At 43.2% G+C, this 20,239-nt stretch overlaps 1 protein-coding gene across 3 annotated transcripts in view; it reads right to left on the bottom strand.

Moving 5' to 3' along the window:
* snupn (snurportin 1) overlaps positions 1-19,283 on the bottom strand; it is a 45,661-nt gene extending 26,378 nt beyond the window's left edge. The window contains exons 1-3 of one of the 3 annotated variants that reach the window (XM_072282284.1): positions 19,119-19,283; positions 17,605-17,772; positions 13,628-13,775 (exon numbers count right to left, since the gene is read on the bottom strand). In XM_072282284.1, coding sequence (XP_072138385.1) covers positions 13,628-13,775; positions 17,605-17,762 — 306 coding nt within the window. In that variant the 5' untranslated portion in view covers positions 17,763-17,772; positions 19,119-19,283. Of the gene's footprint in view, positions 1-13,627; positions 13,776-17,604; positions 17,773-18,812; positions 18,898-19,026; positions 19,091-19,118 lie in introns of those variants that run through there. The other 2 variants (XM_072282285.1, XM_072282283.1) reach the window with 2 other exon arrangements.
* Between the last annotated feature and the right edge of the window lie 956 nt (positions 19,284-20,239).

The following is a 20,239-nucleotide window of genomic DNA, read 5'->3' as shown; positions in this document are numbered from 1 at the left end:
TGATTGGTGCCTAAGCCAAGGGCTCTTTACGAACGAACAGTGGGAACTCAGCATGATTCAGTCAGTCGGTGTTATTGACAATAGCTGAAGGGTAAATATATCAGCATAGTCCCCCCCTGAAGGGCAGGTGGGGATGATGCAATGTCTCATCCACAGGGCAGCATGGATGAAGGGATCCCCTAGTGTTCCAACTGCTGGAAAACTGAGCCAAATGCGAGATCGGTGATATGGACGTGGCACCAAAACACAAGGACCCACACAGTGAAATTAACAAGATTGTTCGATCACATACAAGGCTAACTTGGGAAAGAGATCACAATTTGAAGGAGTCTGTAACCAACAAATACTTGAGTGTACACACTAGGCTTCATAAAAGATTAGAATGTAAAAGACTATTCAACTTACTGTGTGCGTACACTGCAGTACAACAACATTCTGGTATCGATTGCCTGGGAATCCCAGTGGTTTGCCAACTCACTGATCTCCCTGTAGAGACATCAGGTTCCATTTCTGGCAGTCCCTTTAAACTCAATGGTTTCACTGAAAAGTTTATTACACTATTGTGCAATGTGAAACAGAAGTGTGTCGAGGGTATTAATAAGAGTAACACCCAATATTGCAGGAATTCCATTATTATGCATCACGAAAATCCTGAGGGTGTTGGGATTGTTGTCTACACACTCTGCTAACACTGGACTAGGATACTATACATCATCTCCTTATGCTTCTATTTACTTCATAATCTATTTAACTTTGCCTTAAGAAAGCCAGGAGATGATCCAGCAGAGAGCCTTTTAATCAGACTTCACTTCAGATGGCCTATGTAAAGGAGGTCCCTCTCCTTCTTATAGCTTTATGATCATGCACATTTTGAAGGGCATTAAGCAAACAACTCATTTGCAATTTGCAAGAGATCGTTGATTTCTATAGAAGGGTGGGCAATTGCATCATCATGGAGGCATAACAGACTCCAGAATCACCAATAAGACGCTGGAAGAACACAGTTGGTGGATCAGTATCTGTGGAGGAAAACATTTTGGGTTGAGACCCTTCATCTGGACTAGAGTGAAGAGGAAATATTGCCAATACAGCAGTACAGAGGGTGGGAAGGAGGCTGGTAGATGCCAGGTGGAATCAGATGGGGAGGGGATGATGGGCAGAATTATGGTATTTGGTCCAATAAGTTTGCTTTGCCATTCAATCATGGCTGATATGTTAACCCTCTTAATTCCACTCTCCTGCCTTCCCCTCGTAACCTTTGATGTCCTTACTAATCAAGAACTTATCAACCTCCACTTTAAATATATCTAATGAGTTGGGTTCCATAGCCGTCTGTGGCAAAGAACACCACAAATTCACTACACTCTGACTAAAGAACTTCCTCCTCATCTCTGTTCTAAAGAGACACCCTTGTATTCCAAACCTGTGCCCTCTGGTCCTAGACTACCCCACTTCAGGAAACATCCTCTCCACATCCACTCTATCCAAATCTTTTAATATTCAATAGGTTTCAGATGAGCAGATGGTGCATATCACAAATTCTGGTTATGCATCCACTGACGCCAGGCAGATAACCTCTGAAGAGTATTCATAATAGCTGGAGTCACTAGTCTTGTAAAGACACTGCCCAGAAAAAGACAATGGCAAAATTCATACAAAAATTTGTCAAAAACAATCATGGTCATAGAAAGACCATGATCACCTATGTCATACAACACGACACATAATGAACAAACAAATTATTAACTCTTACAGCTATCTAGACTACAGCTTTTCCCACCCTGTCTCCTGTAAGGATACCATTCTTTCTCTCAGTTTCTCCATAGATCATAGATTCACAAATCCATCAGAGCAATATAGGCTCTTTGTATCCTTCGGTTTCTCAATACAAATCTGCTCTCAATACAAAGCTTTCCTTTTCCAGACATCTGAAATATCCTCCATTTCCAGGAAATGTTGTCTCCCTTTTGCTCTGGCTGATGGAGCCCTTTTCTGCAACCCTTCTGTGTCTTGGACTTTTGGTCTCACACTTGCTCCCACCATGCCTTAGATAGGACAGAGACAGAGTACCCCTAATCTTTGCATCAGCGCATCATCTGTTATCATTTCTGCCAGATGCAATGAAACCCCACCACCAGCCACCTCTTCTCACCTTACTCCTTTCCGCCACCCTGATGCCAAAACATTGACAGTTACCTTCCCTCTACAGATGCTGCTGGATCCATTGAATTTTCCAACAGTTTGCATGTTACCACATCCATTAAGTGGCCTTTTAAATTAATTTGGAGAGTAATTTATACAGCACAGAAACAGGCCCTTTAGCTTTAACTGTTCACCTTGAACAAGCTGCCTGCCTAAGCTAGTCCCACTTGCCTGTGTTTGGCCCATATCACTCTAAATCTTTCCTAACCATGACCCATTTTTGGCAACTGAATTCATAGAACATACGAATTCAGTCATTAAAGCATTTCTATAAAACCTGTTGATGTCTTGCTTCCCCTCCTAGTGTCAGCCACAGTGTTTCTGTCCCGCAGCCACTCTCATTTGCTGAAAACTGATGAAACATGACAAACCAAGCATTCAGTGATAAATGACAGCATTACAAAGCATTTCTGCCTGGAATTGTCACCTTTGTCCACCCTCCCTCTATGTAAACAAGACCTTTATACAGTGTGCCTTTTGAACTAATCAAGCAGCTAGAAGCAGCGCCTTGCCCTGAGATGGCATCTGTCCGTTTCTATCCACAAATTCCCCAACAGATATTTTTTGGCTCCATTTTCTAGTATCTGGGTCTACTCAGTAGCTAAACATCCACACTGATTCAACCCTTTTAAAGCTTGGACAACGGAGAAGGTGTGCCATATAAATTTGGGGAAAAAACAGAACGCTGGGAGAACTCAGTGGGTCAAGCAGCATCTGTGAAGGCAAAACATGCAAGTTAACACTTCAGGTTGAGACTGAGAGAGGAGAGAAAACACTGGCAGCATTTATCAGTGCAGGGTAGTAGTGGGAGAGGACCGAGGCTGGTGGATGGGAAGGGAATAATGGGCAGATGGAACCAGTTACAGGGAGCAGGGCCTTTTTGGATATCCACTTCTTGGTCACTTTTCTGACTACGATATGGGACAGATAATGGCTGTAAAGTGTGACCAAGGCATGTGAGTGAGTGTGTGTGTATACAGAACACAAAAGGTGAGTGGTTTACCTGAAATTGAAAAATTCAATGTCCACGCCAACTTGTCAGCTTCCAGTTTGCATTTGGTCTCTCCATACCAATGGAAAAGGTCAAGAAACAAGACAGGCCAGTGTGGGAGTGGGAAGGAGAGATAAAGTGACATGTAATTGGAATTTCAGGATTGCTATTGTGGACAGAGTGTGGGTGATCTGCAGAAGGGTAACCTAGCCTACAGATGGTTTTACTGATGTACAGGAAGCCACATCGAGAGTATGAATGCATCAAACCAGGCTGGAGGATGTGCACATGAATCTCTGCCTCATCTGGAAGGGTCCTTTCAATCCTTTTCACAAAGCAAAAGGGTAGAGACTATTAACTTCAGTGAGTTTGAAACAGCTACAGTACTTTCCCTACCCTAGCACAGATGAATGGAGCAGGGAAGCAACCTCATGAATTGGTTCCTCCTATTTTTCCATGCACTGAATGCACAGGACATGGCACTACACTGCCACCTGCAGTCAGGAACCAAAACTACAACACTTCCCTACAGATGTCCATTCCCCATCAGGAAGGTCTCAAAGCCCTCAACTTATTTCTCTACAAGAATCCAACCCGTTCCCCTCCACCAACACTCTCATCTGCCTGGCTGAACTTAACTTGTACCTCTCCAGACAACTTTTCTTCTGATTCCTCTTGGTTCCTACAAATTAAAGGTGTACTGCGGACGTCCCCCCCGGGTTCTAGTCACTATTCCAAACCTTCTTTGGGGCGGGGAGTATACCCCTCAACAATGATATGGTAAGCTAAACTACTGGAGTGCCACGTGGGTGGCTATAAATACAGATATGTACTGACTATAATGGAAACGTATGTAAAGGATGAAAAGTTATTGAATGGTTTATTGTATATATTTATTTTTGAATAAAGTATATTTTGAAATTTAAAAAAAAAATTGGTGAATGCATTGGTACTGCTTCTTGCACCCATTACTTCCACCTCGCCCTGAAACTCACATGGACCATTTCCAGCTCTTTTCTCCCTTTCCGTGACCCGTCTTCAACTAAACTTATCCACTGATTCCTACAATTGTCTAAACTACACATTTTCTCATCGTCTCCTGTAAGGATGCCATTCCTTTTTCCAAGTTTCTCCATCTCTATTACAAAGATCACAGTCATAAAGCAGTGCTGCACTTATACAGGCTCTTCATTTACATAAGGGAAGGATAAATTGGGGAATGTGTTAATTCAGAATGAGGCATTGGTTTTGACGGTTCCCATATGAAGAGAATTTCATTCTTTGAATGAGCGGGGAGCGTGGGGTTCTATTTAGGGGATCTTCAGAACTGTGGAGAGGAGTGGGGGAGGGGAGAAGAGGCTCTTATTTCCCACATATTTTGTACTTGTGGAAAACTCATGTCTGCTCTCAATACAAAAGTTTTCATTCCTGGACATCTATTTCCAGGAAATGTAGCTTCATTTCTGTTGTGGCTGATGGAGCCCTCTCTTGGATCTCTTCCATTTTTCAGACTTCCGGTCTCACGCTCCATCCATCAGATTGAACACAGATAGAGTCTCCCTAATCCGCACATCAGTTTATCATTCCTTATCATTTCCGCCAGCTGCAACAACATCCTATTATCAGCTGCCTCTTCTTCACCCTGTCCCTCTCTGCCGCCCTGATGCCAAAACGTCGACAGATGCTGCTGGATCCACTTGAGTTTTCCAACAGTTTGTATGTTACCACATCCATTAAATGGTCTTTTAATTTTGAGAGCCAGTTATACAGCACAGAAACTGTTGGCCCAAACTGTTCACGTTGAACAACCTGCCTGAGTTAATCCCACATCCTCTAAACCAGGGGTTCTAACCTTTGTTATGCCATGGACCAATACCATTAAGCAAGGGGACCACTGACCCCAGTTTGGGAACTCCTGCTCTAAACTTCTCCTAACCTTGTGCCCTTCTTGGCAATTGAATTTATTGAACAAAAACAGAATCAGTCTTTAAAGCAGCTTCTATAAAAGCTGTTGATGTTTTGGTGGGAGGCTTATTCAAATAAATCACCTTCCAGCTAGCCTCTTTCACCTCCTGCCACCTTTTTATTTTGGCATCTTCCCCCTTCCTTCTCAGTCCTGTAGAGGTTCCTCGGCCTGAAACGTTGCTGTTTATCCATTTCCACAGACGCTGCCTGACCTGCTGAGCTCCTCCAGCATTTTGTGTGCATTGTTTTGTCAATCAACTTGTTTTTTTGAAATAGTGGGAAATATGCAAGTAAAAGCACGTCAATACTGAAAAAAGAGCTCGTATTAATAACATTTTATATAAAAGACAAGCCAAATTAATAACTTGAAAATATCTTTTTACTCAGCTTAGCACAATATAGTGATACCCAGTATTAATTGAGTAATCCTGGTAAATTTACATGATATTGACCACTAATAGAACTGTTGCCTTTTTGACTAAATGGAGTTTACACAATCGTCCTGTGACCCTGTGGGTTTGGGAAGCAGAAAGATACCATTGTTGGACCAGGTATGATGGGGATGGATGAAATGGGAGGATGGAATGGAACGTTCACAGTTTTTACAAAGGTGTAAGAATCTGTTCTGTTCTCCCAATTGCTCCACCTCTCTCAATCTTGCTCTGATGATGAAGAGCACACACACAAAATGCTGGAGGAACTCAGCAGGCCAGGCAATATCTATGTAAATGAGTAAAGGCTGAGACCTTTCACCAGAAACTTCACCAGGAGTCTTGCTGAAGGGTCTTGGCCCAAAACATCCACTGTACTCTTTTCCATAGATGTTGCCTGGTCTGTTGAGATCCTCCAGCATTTTGTGTGTGTTGCTTTGGATTTCCAGCATCTGCAGATTTTCTCAAGTTTCTGATGAAGAAGATTTCCACACAGGTACATCCAAGGTACCTTCCCGGTTCCCGAACCGTAGCTTCCCCTCCACCCCAGTAGAAAACATCCCACTTATTTCCTGCACCAGCTCAGAACAAGAATAGAATGATCATGGTCTTCATCTTCCAACTCACCAGCCTCCACATCAAACAAGATCATCTTTTGCATCGGTAAGCAATGGCGACTGTCTGCAAGGGCTTTAGTAAGGTTCTTGACACATGATTTCACATGGCAGACTGATCTAGCAGAGTAGGTCATAGGGAATTCAGGGGGAAGCTAGTGAGGTGGATTCAGAACTGGCTCAATGATAAGATTCAGGCGGTGATGGTTAAAGATTGCTTCTCTGACTGGAGGCCTGCTACTAAGTGAAGTGCCCCAGGGTCAGTTTTGAGACCTCTGTTATTCATTATTTATGTAAATGATTTGAATGTCAGTGTACATGACTCAATTAGCAAGTTTGCTGATGTAGCAGTTACAGAGCCAGTGTAAGATCAGAATTCAATTCCCACCATTGTCTGTAAGAAGTTTGTAGGTTCTCCCCATATTTGCATGGATGTACTCTAGCAGCTCCAGCTTCTTCCCACATTCCAGACATGCAAATTGCAGGCATGCTAAGTTGGTGCCATAAGTGTGATGTCACTTGCCTTGCACAATTCTCACTGATTTGGTTTGACGCAAACGACACAATTCACTGTATGCTTTGATATACATGTGACAAATGAAGCTAATCTTTTTAAAATCTTCCTCTTTAAATCAGTGGGTCTTGTTGGCAGTGAAGCAGGCCAAAGAGGTGAATGAATTACAAAGAGACCTACATTGGTTATGGAGACAGTCTGAGGAACAGTAAATGGATTTCAACTTAGCTAAGCGTGAGGTGATGTGTTCTTGAGAGTCAAACCGATGTACAACATATTGTGAATGGCAGGGCACTAACAAGTGTTGTGGAACAGAGGGACCTGGGAGTACAAGTACACAGTTTACTGAAAGCAGCCAAGCAAGTAAACAAGGTGATGATGGCAACATTTAGCATGTTGGTCTTCATCAGTCAAGGTATTGAGTTGAGGAGTAGGGACATTATGTTGCAGTTTATGTGGCATTGGTGAGGCTATGTTTGGAATATTGTGTATGGTTTTGCTCACCCTGTTATGTGAAAGACATTGTCAAGCTGGAGTGGGCGCAGAAGAGATTCGCAAGGATGCTGTCGGAGCTAGAGGGCCTGAGTTATAGGGAGAGGTTGGCCACACTGGATCTTTATTCCTTGTAACGTAGGACATGAGGGGTGACCTCACAGAAGTTTATAAAATCATTAAGGAGTCTGGACAATCATCGTCTTTCCCCCAAGATTGATGAGACAAAAGTTGAGGGCAGAGATACAAGATAAGAGAGAGACTTAAGAGAGACCTGATAGGGTAATTTCTTTACACCAAGAGAAGTGAGTTCCAGTAATGAGTTGCCAAAGGAAGTAGTAAAGGTGAAAACAATTGCAACGTTTTGGAGGCATTTGTAAAGGTACATGGAGGGGAGGGGCTCAGAGGGTTGTAGGTTGAATATGACTAACTGGGACTAGTAACGGGGATGCTGTGATTGGCATGAACCAGTTGGGCCGAAGGGCATGTACCCTTGCTGTTTGACTCTACTTTCTTCTGGTTTCAACAATCCCACCACAGACACATCTTCCCCTCCAGCATTTTAAAGGTACCATTCCTACCAACTTGCCTAGTCAGCTCTTCCATTGACTCCTTCCCTCTTTATAGCACGTTCTCACGCAACACCTACTCTTCCACCTCTTTCTTTCCCACAGACCCAAGATCCAAACAGTCCTTTCAAATGAAGCAATGATTCATCTTCACTTCTTCCAACCACACCTACTGATCTTTTGCACTGGAGAAAGCAGATATAAATAGCTTTCCTCAGGAGCAACCCTGAGATTCCTGTTGCCTGACAGTTTAATCTTACATCACACACCCACTCCAAACTATCTGTCTGTGGCATCTTGCACAGTTATAACAAGGCCATAGCTTAAGGACAGAATTTCATCGTCCTTCTTTGTCACAATGCATTCTCCAGACTCAAAAATTAAATTCTCCAACTTCAGTTCACTTGCTTTCTCTGCCTGCATCAAAAATGATCAGTTCTATAAACTATTCACGTGATACTGACTCAGTTCCTTTTGCTCTCTTCTTTGGCACAGTTGGTCATGTCCAACAACCCTGTATTTTGCAGTATCATACACTCCTTTAGTTACATTATCACTTCTCAAATGCTACCATTAGTCCATCGACTACACTTAACCTGGCTTCACTCTATTGGAGTTATTCCCTTTGTCACATCTGTCCCTTCCCCGCCTTCTCTACAGCTTAAAACCAATTTTTCTTTCTCTCTTCCCTAGTTCTGACAGAAACTCTTCAACATGAAATGTTAACAATCACTTCATTTCAAAGATGTTACCTGACCTGCTGACAGCTTCCAGCATTCTCAGTTTTTATAACTTTAAGCCAAGCCTGGAGAAAAGGACATGTATTGATACAGTCTCCTTCACCAGCTCTTGAGCTTGCAGACTGCCCTACAACCAGCTGTGTAGTTACTGACCCTTTTCCATGACATCTTAGATGGAGTAAAACCAGAGATTCCAACTTCATTTAAAGTGGAAAATGACTCAGTGTATGTGGTGCATGGAACACCCTGCCAGGAGTGGTGGTGAAGGCAGATACACTACGGTCACATGAGAAATTCTTAGATAGGCATATGGATGATAGAAAAATGGAAGGCTACATAGGAGGGAAGGGTTAGATAATCTTAAAATAGGTTATAAGGTCAGCACAACATTGAGGGCCAAAGAACCTGTACTATATTGTAATGTTCTTTGATTCCCAGATTGTTATGCCCTCATTCTATTTTCCTTATTCTGGAATCACTCTCTGGGGTAAGAAGTTCTCGTATCAACACTAAGAACTCAAATCATCTTAAAAAGCTCAATGAAATCATCCTTAACCTTCTTAATTGAGGATCTGCAAAACATGGCATCATTATTTAACCACTAATGCCTGATCGTTTACTTCACATTTGAAACCAAATATTACCCCACCTGCTCCACTTCCCCACCCTGCTGATCTCCAACCAACCCTGTGGTGACGATCTTGCCTGACCTGATCTCCATATTGCTTGATCTCGCATGCCATAATGATGTATAACCTTCTAACCCCAGTCACGTCCACTATGAACCGGAGTTCTTGAATCCTTGTATTTTCCCTATCCCAACCTTTATTGCATAATATGCAAGAGGCAGATTATATAGGCCAAGAGATGCTGGGAAACTCGTATCCTTATCCTTGATTCTTCTGAAGAGTATGTTAGGCTTTGGTTCAATAACCACCAGTGATATATTTTCCTAGGTTTGTCACTGTTTAGCAATACTAAGTGTTACAGTCTCCGTTTCTGCTTGTTTTTCCAAAAAAACACTGATGTATAAACATCTACCATCAATAAGTTTCTGCAGGAGGCAATGCCTCCAGAAGGCAACACCTCATTATCAAAACATCCGAAGGGTCTCGGCCCAAAACGTCAACTGTACTTTTTTTTCATAGATGCTGCCTGGCCTGTTGAGTTCCTCCAGCATTTTGTGTGTGTTGCATCCATCATCAAAGATCCCCACAATCCAGGACATGCCACCTTCTCACAGCTTCCATCAGGCTGGAAGTATGAAAGCCTGAAGTCCCACAGCACCAGGTTCAAGAACAGCTATATCCCTTCAACCATTTGATACTAGAACCAACATGTACTACTCTAATCACTACAGTTTGCAACACTATGATCACTTTAGTCATTTTGCACCAGGATGAACTTGTTTTTGTTCTAAAAATTACATATAATCAGGACATTGAGTATGGGAACTGGGACATTATGCTGCAGTTGTACAAGTCGCTGGTAAAGCCGGACTTGGGACTATTGTGTTGAGTTTTGGTTACTATGTTATAGGAAAGAAGTGGTTAAACTGGAAAGAGTTCAGAAGATACTTACAAGGATGTTGCCAGAACTAGGCAGCCTGCTGTATAGAGAGAAGTTGCCCAGGCTAGGTCTTTATTCAAAGCTCAGATGGAATGTGGGAGGAAAAAGGAATACTTTATAGGAATGTTTAAAATTACAAAGCACAGATAAGGTGGACAGTAACAGTCATTTCCGCTCTGTTGGGGAATTAAAAACTAGAGGGCATCAGAATCAGAATCAGGTTTAATATCACTAGCATGTGTCGTGAAATCTGTTAACATAATGACAGCAGTACAATGTAATACGTAACAATATAGAAAAAAGTAAATCAATTACAGGAGGGGATATATATAAAAAATTAAATTAAAAATAGTGCAAAAACAGAAATAATAAAAAGGTGAGGTAGTATTCACGCATTCAATGTCCATTTAGGAATCGGATGGCAGAGGGGAAGAAGCTGTTCCTGAACTGCTGACGGTGTGCTTTCATGCTTCTGCCCCTCCTTTCTGACAGTAACGATGAGGAGAGAACATGCCCTGGGTGATGGCGGTCCTTAATGATGGACACTGCCTTTCTGAGGCACCACTCCTTAAAGACATCTTGGCTACTACGGTGGCGAGTACCCAAGATGAAGATGACGAATTTTTACAACTTTCTGTAGCTTCTTTTGATCCTGTGCTGTAGCCCTCCTCCCTTACCAGTGATGTAACCTGTCAGAATGCTCTCCACAGTACATCTGTAAAAATCTTTGAGTGTTTTAGGTGACCAAATCTCCTCAAACTCCAAATGAAATATAGCCACTGTTTTGCCTTCTTTATAGCTGCATCAATATGTTGGTACCAGCTTAGGTCCACAGAGATCTTGACACACAGAAACTTGAAATTGCTCACTCTCTCCACTTCTGATCCCTCTATGAGGACTGGTTTGTGTTCCCTTTCCACAGTCCACAACCAGCTCTTTAATCTCAATGGCATTGAGTGCAAGGTTTTTGCTGCGACACTGCTCAACTAGCCAGTATATCTCACTCCTGTATGCCCTCTCGTTTCCATCTCAGATTCTGCCAACAATAGTTGTATCATCAGCAAATTTATGGATGGCTTTTGAGCTATGCCCAGCCACACAATCATTGGTATACAGAGATTAGAGCTGTGGGCTTAGCACACATCCGAGGTACAACACTGTTGATCATCAGCAAGGAGGAGATATTATTACCAATCCGCACAGATTGTGGTCTTCCGGTTAGGGAGTCAGGGATCCAATTGCAGAGGGAGCTACCGAGGCCCAGGTTCTGGAGCTTATCAATCAGGATTGTGGGATTGATGGTGTTGAACACTGAGTTATAGTCAACAAACAGCATCCTGACATAGTTATTTGTATTGTCCAGATGATCTAAGGCCATGTGAAGAGCCATTAAGATTGCCTCTGTTGTTGACCTATTGTGGTGATAGGCAAATTGCAGTGGGTCCAGGTCCTTGCGGAAGCAGGAGTTGATTCTAGACATGATCAACCTCTCAAAGTATTTCAATCACCGTAGATGTGAGTGCTACTGGACGATAGTCATTATGGCAGCTCACACTGCTCTTCTTGGGCACCAGTATAATTGTTGCCCTTTTGAAGCAGGTGGGAACTTCCAACTGTAGCAGTGAGAGGTTGAAAATGTCTTTCAATAATCCGCCAGTTGGTTGGCATAAGTTTTTAGAACCTTACCAGGTACTCCATTGGGGCTTGCTGCCTTGTGAGGGTTCACTAGACAGCCTAACATCAGCCTCTGAGACAGAGATCACAGGGTCATCGGGTGTGGCAGGGACTTTCACAGCTATTTGTATTCTCCCTTTCAAAGTGGACATAACAGGTGTTGAGCTCATCTGGTAGTGAAGCATTGCTGCCATTCATGCTAATAGGTTTCGCTTTGTAGAAAGTAATGTCTTGCAGACCCTGCCAGAGTTGACATGCATCTGACATCGCCACCAACCTCGCTCGGAACTGTTACTTCACTCTTGAAATAGGAAGTTATACCTGGATTTCAAGTACAGACCGAGGATGCTAGACTTAAAGATACTACAGATCAAGCCCTCAGCAGACGACGAACCTCCTGGTTCTCCACTGCTTTTGGTTTGAGAATGTACAGCAAGTTTTCAAAGGCACACACTCATCCACGCAGCTTCTAATGAAGTTGGTGACAACTGTGGCGTACTCATCCAGATTCAAAGATGAATTTCTGAAGACAGTCCAGTCCACCGAATCAAAGCCGTACTGTAATCGCTTCTGTGCTTCCCTGGTCCATACCTTCTTGGTCCTCACTACTGGTGCTGTAGTCTTCAGTCTCTGCCTATACTCAGGAATAGAAGTACAGCCAGGTGATCAGACTTTCCAAAGTGTGGGTGTGAGACAGCACGGTAAGCGCTCTTGATGGTGATGTAACAGTGGTCCAGTGTGTTGTTTCCTCTGGTACTACAAGTGATTTGTTGATGATAATTATTTAGTGACTTTTTCAAGCTGGCCTGGTTAAAATCCCCCAATATGATGGTAAGGGTGCCAGGGTGTGCTGTTTAGGGGCAGAAGAGAAAGACTTAAAAGGGATCTGAGAGGCAACTTCTTCAAGCAGATGACAGTAGGTATATCGGATGAGCTGTAGGAGGAAGAGGTTAAGGCAGGTTCAATAATATAATTTGAGAAGCCCTTGAATAGGGACATACAAGGTCAAGGCATAGAGGGATATATGGCCAAACGCATGAATTTGGAACTCAAGATCAGTAAGACAAAGGAGATGGAGATCGACTTCAGGAAGACCAAGCCTGCACAGCTCCCTGTTACTACTGATGGTGAGGATGTGGATGTGGTGAGGACCTACAAGTAACTGGGGATGCACATAAATGATAGACCTGAGTGGAACACCAACAGAGGCTGTGTACAAGAAGGGCCAGCGTGGCCTCTCCTTCACAAGTTCTACCAGTCTATATCGTCAGTACAATTTTCTAAGTGGTGGTGTTCTGGGGCAAATGCATCAACACAGGTGATGCCAACAGGCTGAATAAACTGATTAGAAAGGCTGGTCCTGTTATAGGAATCAAACTGGACACACTCTAGGCTGTAATAGGACAAAGGACAAGACTGTTTGAGGTCACTTACTTTTATTCTTTCTTATATCTCTTCTAATATTTGTATATCTGTGCACTTGTAATATTACTGTGACACTAATCTCCTTTGGGATGAATAAAGAATTTATCTATCTAGCTGAGTGAGCAATGTGGTCAGCATGATTCATCGGGCAGAAGGGCCTGTTTCTGTGCTGTGTTGCTCTCTGACTATGACTCTAACTTATGTTTATGATTTGCTTGTGAATGCTGCATATTTGATACTATATGTTTCTGATGTTGCTGAAAGTATTGTCATTGTACCTGTGCATACATGTATCTGTGCACCTGACAATGACCATCAAGGAAAATGAAGCTGGATTTGGAATGATGAAGCAGCATCAGTACTGCCCATATTCCCAATACAATGCTGAATTGTTTCCTTGGAGAACACACTTGGAAAGTGACTTTCTGAATATCTGCTGACCTGGTTTGCATAACGTTTGGGCAGTTTCTTCTTTGCCACCTCAACTTCCATTTCCTCTTTCTCATCGGACTTCTCCCCACTGTCCTCACCTCCCGTCCAGTCATCTTCAGCCAGACGCCTTGCGTGATTAACGTAGTTCAGCCGCTGCCTTTGATCCAGAAAAGAGCAAGTGAATATGAAGTTGCTGCAGTGAAAAGCTTAAGTACAATGCAAGAGGGAAAGGACCTGCATTTATTTGAGTTAACAACCTTAGAACAATCCAAAGCCCCATTTTTGTTACCGCTGTTGCAATAAGGGAAATACAGTAATTAATTCTGCACAGTAAGCTCCCACCATAAGATAGTAACACTGGTCAGGACAAATTTTGCTTCCTGAATACTTTTAGATATATCTTTTGGATTTTGGGCTGCTGATTATGAACATCATCATGAAATTTCCCTATCACATACTATTTTTTTAAAATCACCTGCACTTGCTATTTCAATTCATAATTCAAGTCAAAATAACTGATGCCAAGATTAAGGAAGGCACTTTTGTTGGTCCCCAAATAAAACAGGTCATCAATGACAGACAATTCAAAGAACTTCTAGGGGGTCCGGAGAAAATCACATGCAAGGCATTCAAAGATTTTGTTGAAAATTTTCTTGGCAACAAAAGAGCACCAAACTACGTGCAGCTGGCTGATAACGTGCTTCGAGCAATAAAAAAGAACAAACCACGAAGTGCAATGTGTCACTAAAGATTCATTTTCTGCATTCCCATTTAGACTTCTTCCCTGTAAATCTTGGCGCTGTCAATGACAAGCATGGTGAAAGGTTTCACTAGGACTTTGCAGTCATGGAGAAATGGTATCAGAGCAATTGGAATCCATCAATGCTGGCTCATTATTGTTGGATACTTAAACGAGAAACACTGAATGCAAATGAAAATTATCAACAAAATTTTTTTTGCTTAGTTGAATTATTGCAAAATATCAGCACTGTTATGCAGTTAAACACGTTATGTTCAATAAAAGTTAATTTCTTGTTTCTCCAAATTCCTACATGATACAAGTAGTCTGAAATTATATTTGAGTTCAGCTTCAAGTTATCTAACATAAACAAAAAAATACTTCCGAGGAAACAAAACTTGCAAAAAAAAATTATTGTCCAGTATAACCAAAGCACGTTTTCAGTTAAAGAAAACATACTGGGCAGAAAGTGACATTAAATTAAATTGCCTTTATAATAAGAACAGAGAATGTCTGAAATGATACAGGGCTCAGCTATCGTCTTTGGCAAGACCAACACAGTTAACTTCTCAGGTCAGTGCTTTTGCATTAGAAGAGGAAAAGACTGACGGCAGAAACATATCAAACAGGAGCATGAGCAGGCTGTATAGCTTACTCTGTCAAAGGCCAGTAGGGATACAGTGCAAGGAATAGTGTTGCAAGGCAAACGCTGATTTGATCCAAATTTATCCTCAGCGCTTACACACACAAGTTGGAAAGTAGTGGTTTCATGCCCCGCTCTGGGGATTAATTGCAAAGTCAGTGACAAACTGAGGGAATCTTGTACTACCACCCTTGAACATTACTAAACCACGAGAGGCTGTACCATGCACATCTATACACATTGGGAAGTAGACTGGGTGTGTGTATGATTATGTGCACTCACATTTTTCCCTTCCTTTCTTTCTCCTCCTCATTCCCAAATCAAATCACATTGGTCCTGATAAAGTTTAAGGGAATGGGGGAATACTCAAGATTCCTGTAAACAATGGATTCAGTACTGACTATGTCTGTGACTGCAGTGTGTTTGAATAATGTCTCACAGCTGCCTTCTTTGGAGAAGATAAGGGTTAAAGTTCGCCCAGATCCACATAGATGTCTCTGGGCTTTTCACACCTTTTGATTTTGACAAAAAGCAGTAACTGATGGAAATTAGACAGAACATTCCTTTCTTAATTAAAGCATAAATTTGACGGATGTTCTTATCTTTGTAATTAAGTTGTGGCTCCAGCAAACCAGGTAGGACATTCCTTTCTTTAATTAATGTGGCTGGAATGTCTAACAAACTGATTGTACTTTTGTATCAATAGTCCATTGACTTGACTGGAATGGTTATCAAACTGATTGTTCTTTTGTATCAGTGGCCTTATAAGTTCTGACAATTCTGACATCGGGCAGTGAACTTGTAGAACCGCCGGGGAGATGAGAAAGGGTCTCTCCCGGATGTCGGGTCCAAGTTCACTCGCCAGCTGAGCTCGAAGAAATAAACGGGTGGAAAGATAAGTAATGATCTTTTTGTGCTGTCGTTATTTGATCCAGCAAAGTTACGTTTACAGTCCCTGACAGCCATGAAACTCCAAGACATAAAAGTCATCTCTGAAGCCTCAGCAGCACACTGTACAGTGACTGTCCAGGTTTCCTCCCATTTACATGCAGATTGATTAGTAGGTTAACTGGGCACAGTAAACCCCCACTGATTCGTAGGTGAGTGGGAGGAGTTGATACAAGTGTGGGACTCAGTGAAGGAGTAGTGTAGACGGGTGGTTGATGATGGTGGGCCAGAGGGCATGTTTCTGTAGGGTACGACTCCAGTTTGTTGGAGGTTGGCTCTCCTTGCACTTTCCCTCCAGTCATCTGCAAAAGCCAAACTATCACTGGGACCTGTTCTGATGAACACTGGCCCTCTCTAATCCAGCACCTCCTTTGTGCAGAATGCGGCGAGGCATGAGTGAGAAGTAATGCCCGCAGTTCAACACATTAGCTATCAAATACCAACCTTACAAAATAAAAATTGAGCACCGCATTTCCAGCATTATTCATTGGGATTTAGCGCAGAATAGACCCTTCCAGCGCTTCGAGGTGCGCCGCCCAGAAATCCCGAATTAGTTTTAGCCTAATCATGGTACAATTTACAATGACCAAGTAACCGACTAACTGGTACGTCTTTGGACTGCGGGAGGAAACCGGAGCACCCGGAGGGCAGTCACACGGTCACGGGAAGTACGTACAAACTCCTTACAGACAGCAGCGGAAGATGAATCCCAGTCGATTGTACTGTAAAGTGTTGTGCTAACCACTATGGTGTTACGCACCCCTCTGCAGGGCAGAAAATGGAATAACACATTTACAACCCACTAAGTTTGCAGAGTTAGTATATATTTCCCCCACTAGTCATCATAACAAGAGGCACTTCCACAACATCCTAAAGTGCAGATAATCCATTTTGGGAAGTGAGACCTCAAAAACAAACTATCTGAAACTGTAGCAGATTGAGGGGAGATCTCATTGAAACCTACTGAATATTGATAGGCCTAGACATAGTGGACACGGTGAGGATGTTTCCAATGGGGGATAGTCTAGGATCTGAGGGAATAGCTGCAGAATAGATGTACATCTCTTCAGAACAGAAATGAGGTGGAATTTTGTTTAGCCAGAGCACGGTGAACCTGTGGAATTTATTGCCACAGACAGCTGTGGAGGCCAGGTCACTGGGTTTGTTTGTTTGATTGTTCATTTTATTATTTAGAAAGACAGCATGAAACAGGCCCTTCCCAGCCCAATGAGCTGCACTGCCCAACAAGCCATCTTTTTAATTCCAGCCTGATCATATGACAATTTACAATGACCAATTAACCTACTAACCAGAACTTCTTTGGACTGTGGGTGGAAATCCAGGCAGTTATGGGGAGAACCTTACAGACTGTGCTGGAATTAAACTTCAATGTCCCAAGCTATAATAGCACTGCACTAACTGCTACGCTACTGTGGCAAAAAAGCTGAATTTGATAGGTTCTTGATTAGGAAGGGCATCAAAGGTTATGGAAAGAAGGCAGACGAACGGTGTTGAGAGGGGGGAAAAAAATCGGCCCCCAGATCAAATGGCAGAGCAGACTGGATGAGCCAAAAGGCCTAATTCTGCTCCAAAGTCTGATGATCTTATGTCCAATGTCTACGATTATTAACGATTCAGTTGTGTTTTCTGACTTACGATTTTTGGATTTCCAGAAGTTTCCGTCTGCGTTCGGCCTGCTCCTGGGCATTGTATTTGACTTTATACTGGGCAAGGCGGGGATGTGGTGCTGCGATGCTGTTTGGATCATGAGAGACGGTGAAGCTAACTGACAATGCCCGACTTAGTTCCTCCATAACGGCGTCTCTAATAAGAACAAATCATTTTCAGGAACGGTTCTCCCCAGTGGATTTACCAATAATTACCCCTCAATCAACAGCAATGTTTAGGTTAGATGCCAATTATCTTTCCAGTGTTGTTTGTAGTGACAAATTTGCTGACCTTAAACGTCCAAAAAGTACTTCACTGCTCCATAGCACATTCAAAGGGCAGCAGAGGCACTATAAGAAATTAAGTCTTTAAATGCAAACTACACACCCGATCAATACAAGAGTATTGGGAGTGAAAAGATATAGAAACCTGAAATAAAAACAGAGAATTCTGGAAACACTCAGCAGCTTGGGCGACATCTGTGGAGCTGGAAGATGAGTTAACGTTTGAGAAGGAGGATGAGAGGAGACATGATAGAGGTGTACAAGATAATAAGAGGAATAGATAGAGTGGATAGCCAGCGCCTCTTCCCCAGGGCACCACTGCTCAATAGAAGAGGACATGACTTTAAGGTAGAGGGTGGGAAGTTCAAGTGGGATATTAGAGGAAGGTTTTTTACTCAGAGAGTGGTTGGTGCGTGGAATGCACTGCCTGAGTCGGTGGTGGAGGCAGATACACTGGTGAAGTTTAAGAGACTACTAGACAGGTATATGGAGGAATTTAAGGTGGGGGCTTATATGAGAGGCAGGGTTTGAGGGTCGGCACAACACTGTGGGCCGAAGGGCCTGTACTATTCTATGTTCTATGTTTCATGTCTGAGACCCTGTGACAAAAGATGTCAAAAATATTAACTATTTCTGTTTCCAGAGACGTCGCTGACCTGTTGAGTATGTTCACCAGTAGGCTGGGCTTCGGGGATGGCAAGGTCAATTTCCCTAATGTTCTAATGGGGAGAAGTTGATGTGATTTTGATGCCGAGTGAGGCAAGGAGATTCATCAGGCCACGAATGACCCCAGCCCGCACACTGCCAAGGACCCATATCACCAATGGGCCGACCGATTGGGAAACAGCTCCACATCCTTTTGGGATTTTATCACCACACCCGGAATGTGAGAGTGCAAATCAGACCACTCACCTGGGTAAAAGCTCTGGACCTCCTCGACCCTCTGCCCTCCTCCTCCTTTCGCCTCCCCCTCTCCCTCGACCCTTCCAACCGGCCCCGATCCTAACCCAAGACACGTATAAACCCCCTGCGCCCCCCCAACCCCGCAAAATAAAATCCAGTCCCCGGTCTCTCCCCACGCTCGGCCTCGGCCCCGGCCCCGGCCCCGGCTCCGGCTCCTCCTCACCTCTCGCCGGCCGCTCCAAACTGAAGCCGGTGGCCAACCAGCAGCCCACCCGCAGTTCAATCCCCGCAGTCATCGGCCAACTAGCAACTTACCCTGTGAAACGATGTTGAAAAGGGCCGATTCCTTCAGTTAAGATTTAAAACAAATTGCCACTCTGCCACGTTCAGCCAGAAATGCCATCTCCTGAGATCTCGACAACAGACTTCATCCAATTCAAATTCGTGACATCAAGCTGCAGCCGTGAGCACGGGACACGACCAATGTCACAGCCGCAGCGCTGCCTTCTCATAGTTACAACACTGACATCTACCTGACAATGTGATTAATTGCCCAGAAATGTTCTCGTCGCAAGAAGCGGGGCAAATAACAACCCAGCTAATTCTAGATTTTAAAAGTGCTGGGGGAACTCGAGATGAAGGGTCTCAGCCCAAAACAGCGACTGTTCATCTCCCTTCATAGATGCGACCGAACCTCATGAGTGTCTCCACGGTTTTTTTTAGTGTTGTTTCAGGATTATGAAGAGTATCGACCCGACATTTCGACTCTTTATTACTTCTAAAGGATGCTGCCTAACTTGCTGAGTTCCTGCAGCATTTTGTGTGTTATTCTGCATTTCCAGCGTCGGTAGAATCTCGTGTTTAAGTTTCAAGAGAGGGCAGCCAACAAAAAACAGGTGAGTTTATAGAGTGCAGGAAGCAGGGACCCGGTGGATGGACAGGGTACAGGGCAACCGGGGATCCGCTAGAGATCGAGAAGTGCCGGCGCGCAGACCCCGCCGAGTGGCCAGGGAATGCTGGAACTGGGATCTGGCAAGTGGTTGGGATTGTGGAAATCCGGGCGAGCGGAGGAGTGTGGGAAATTGGGATCTGAAGAGTGGAAATGGTAAAACCATCACCTGGAAACAAACAGCAGATTATGCGAGTTTTTAAAAACTGTATGTAAACTTGGTTTGGCAAACTAAAGCAGACGAGATGAAACTTGCATGTTATAAACATGACTGCCACATTAATTTGCAGCCTTGTCATCGCCAATGGACTTGCTTTCAGTTTTTTTGTTACCTATGGAAAGTCTGTGAAACTTGGCAACTTCTCAGCAAATGAAAAAGTCCAATCTATCACACAGTAAAATCCCTATCAAAGTTCAAAGTAAATTTATTATCAAAGTACATATATGTCACCATATACGACCCACAGAGATTCCTTTTCTTGCAGGC

This window comes from Mobula birostris, chromosome 18, assembly GCF_030028105.1.
Source record: "Mobula birostris isolate sMobBir1 chromosome 18, sMobBir1.hap1, whole genome shotgun sequence".
Classification (NCBI taxonomy): domain Eukaryota; kingdom Metazoa; phylum Chordata; class Chondrichthyes; order Myliobatiformes; family Myliobatidae; genus Mobula; species Mobula birostris.
This window is presented reverse-complemented; position numbering and strand designations above follow the sequence as displayed.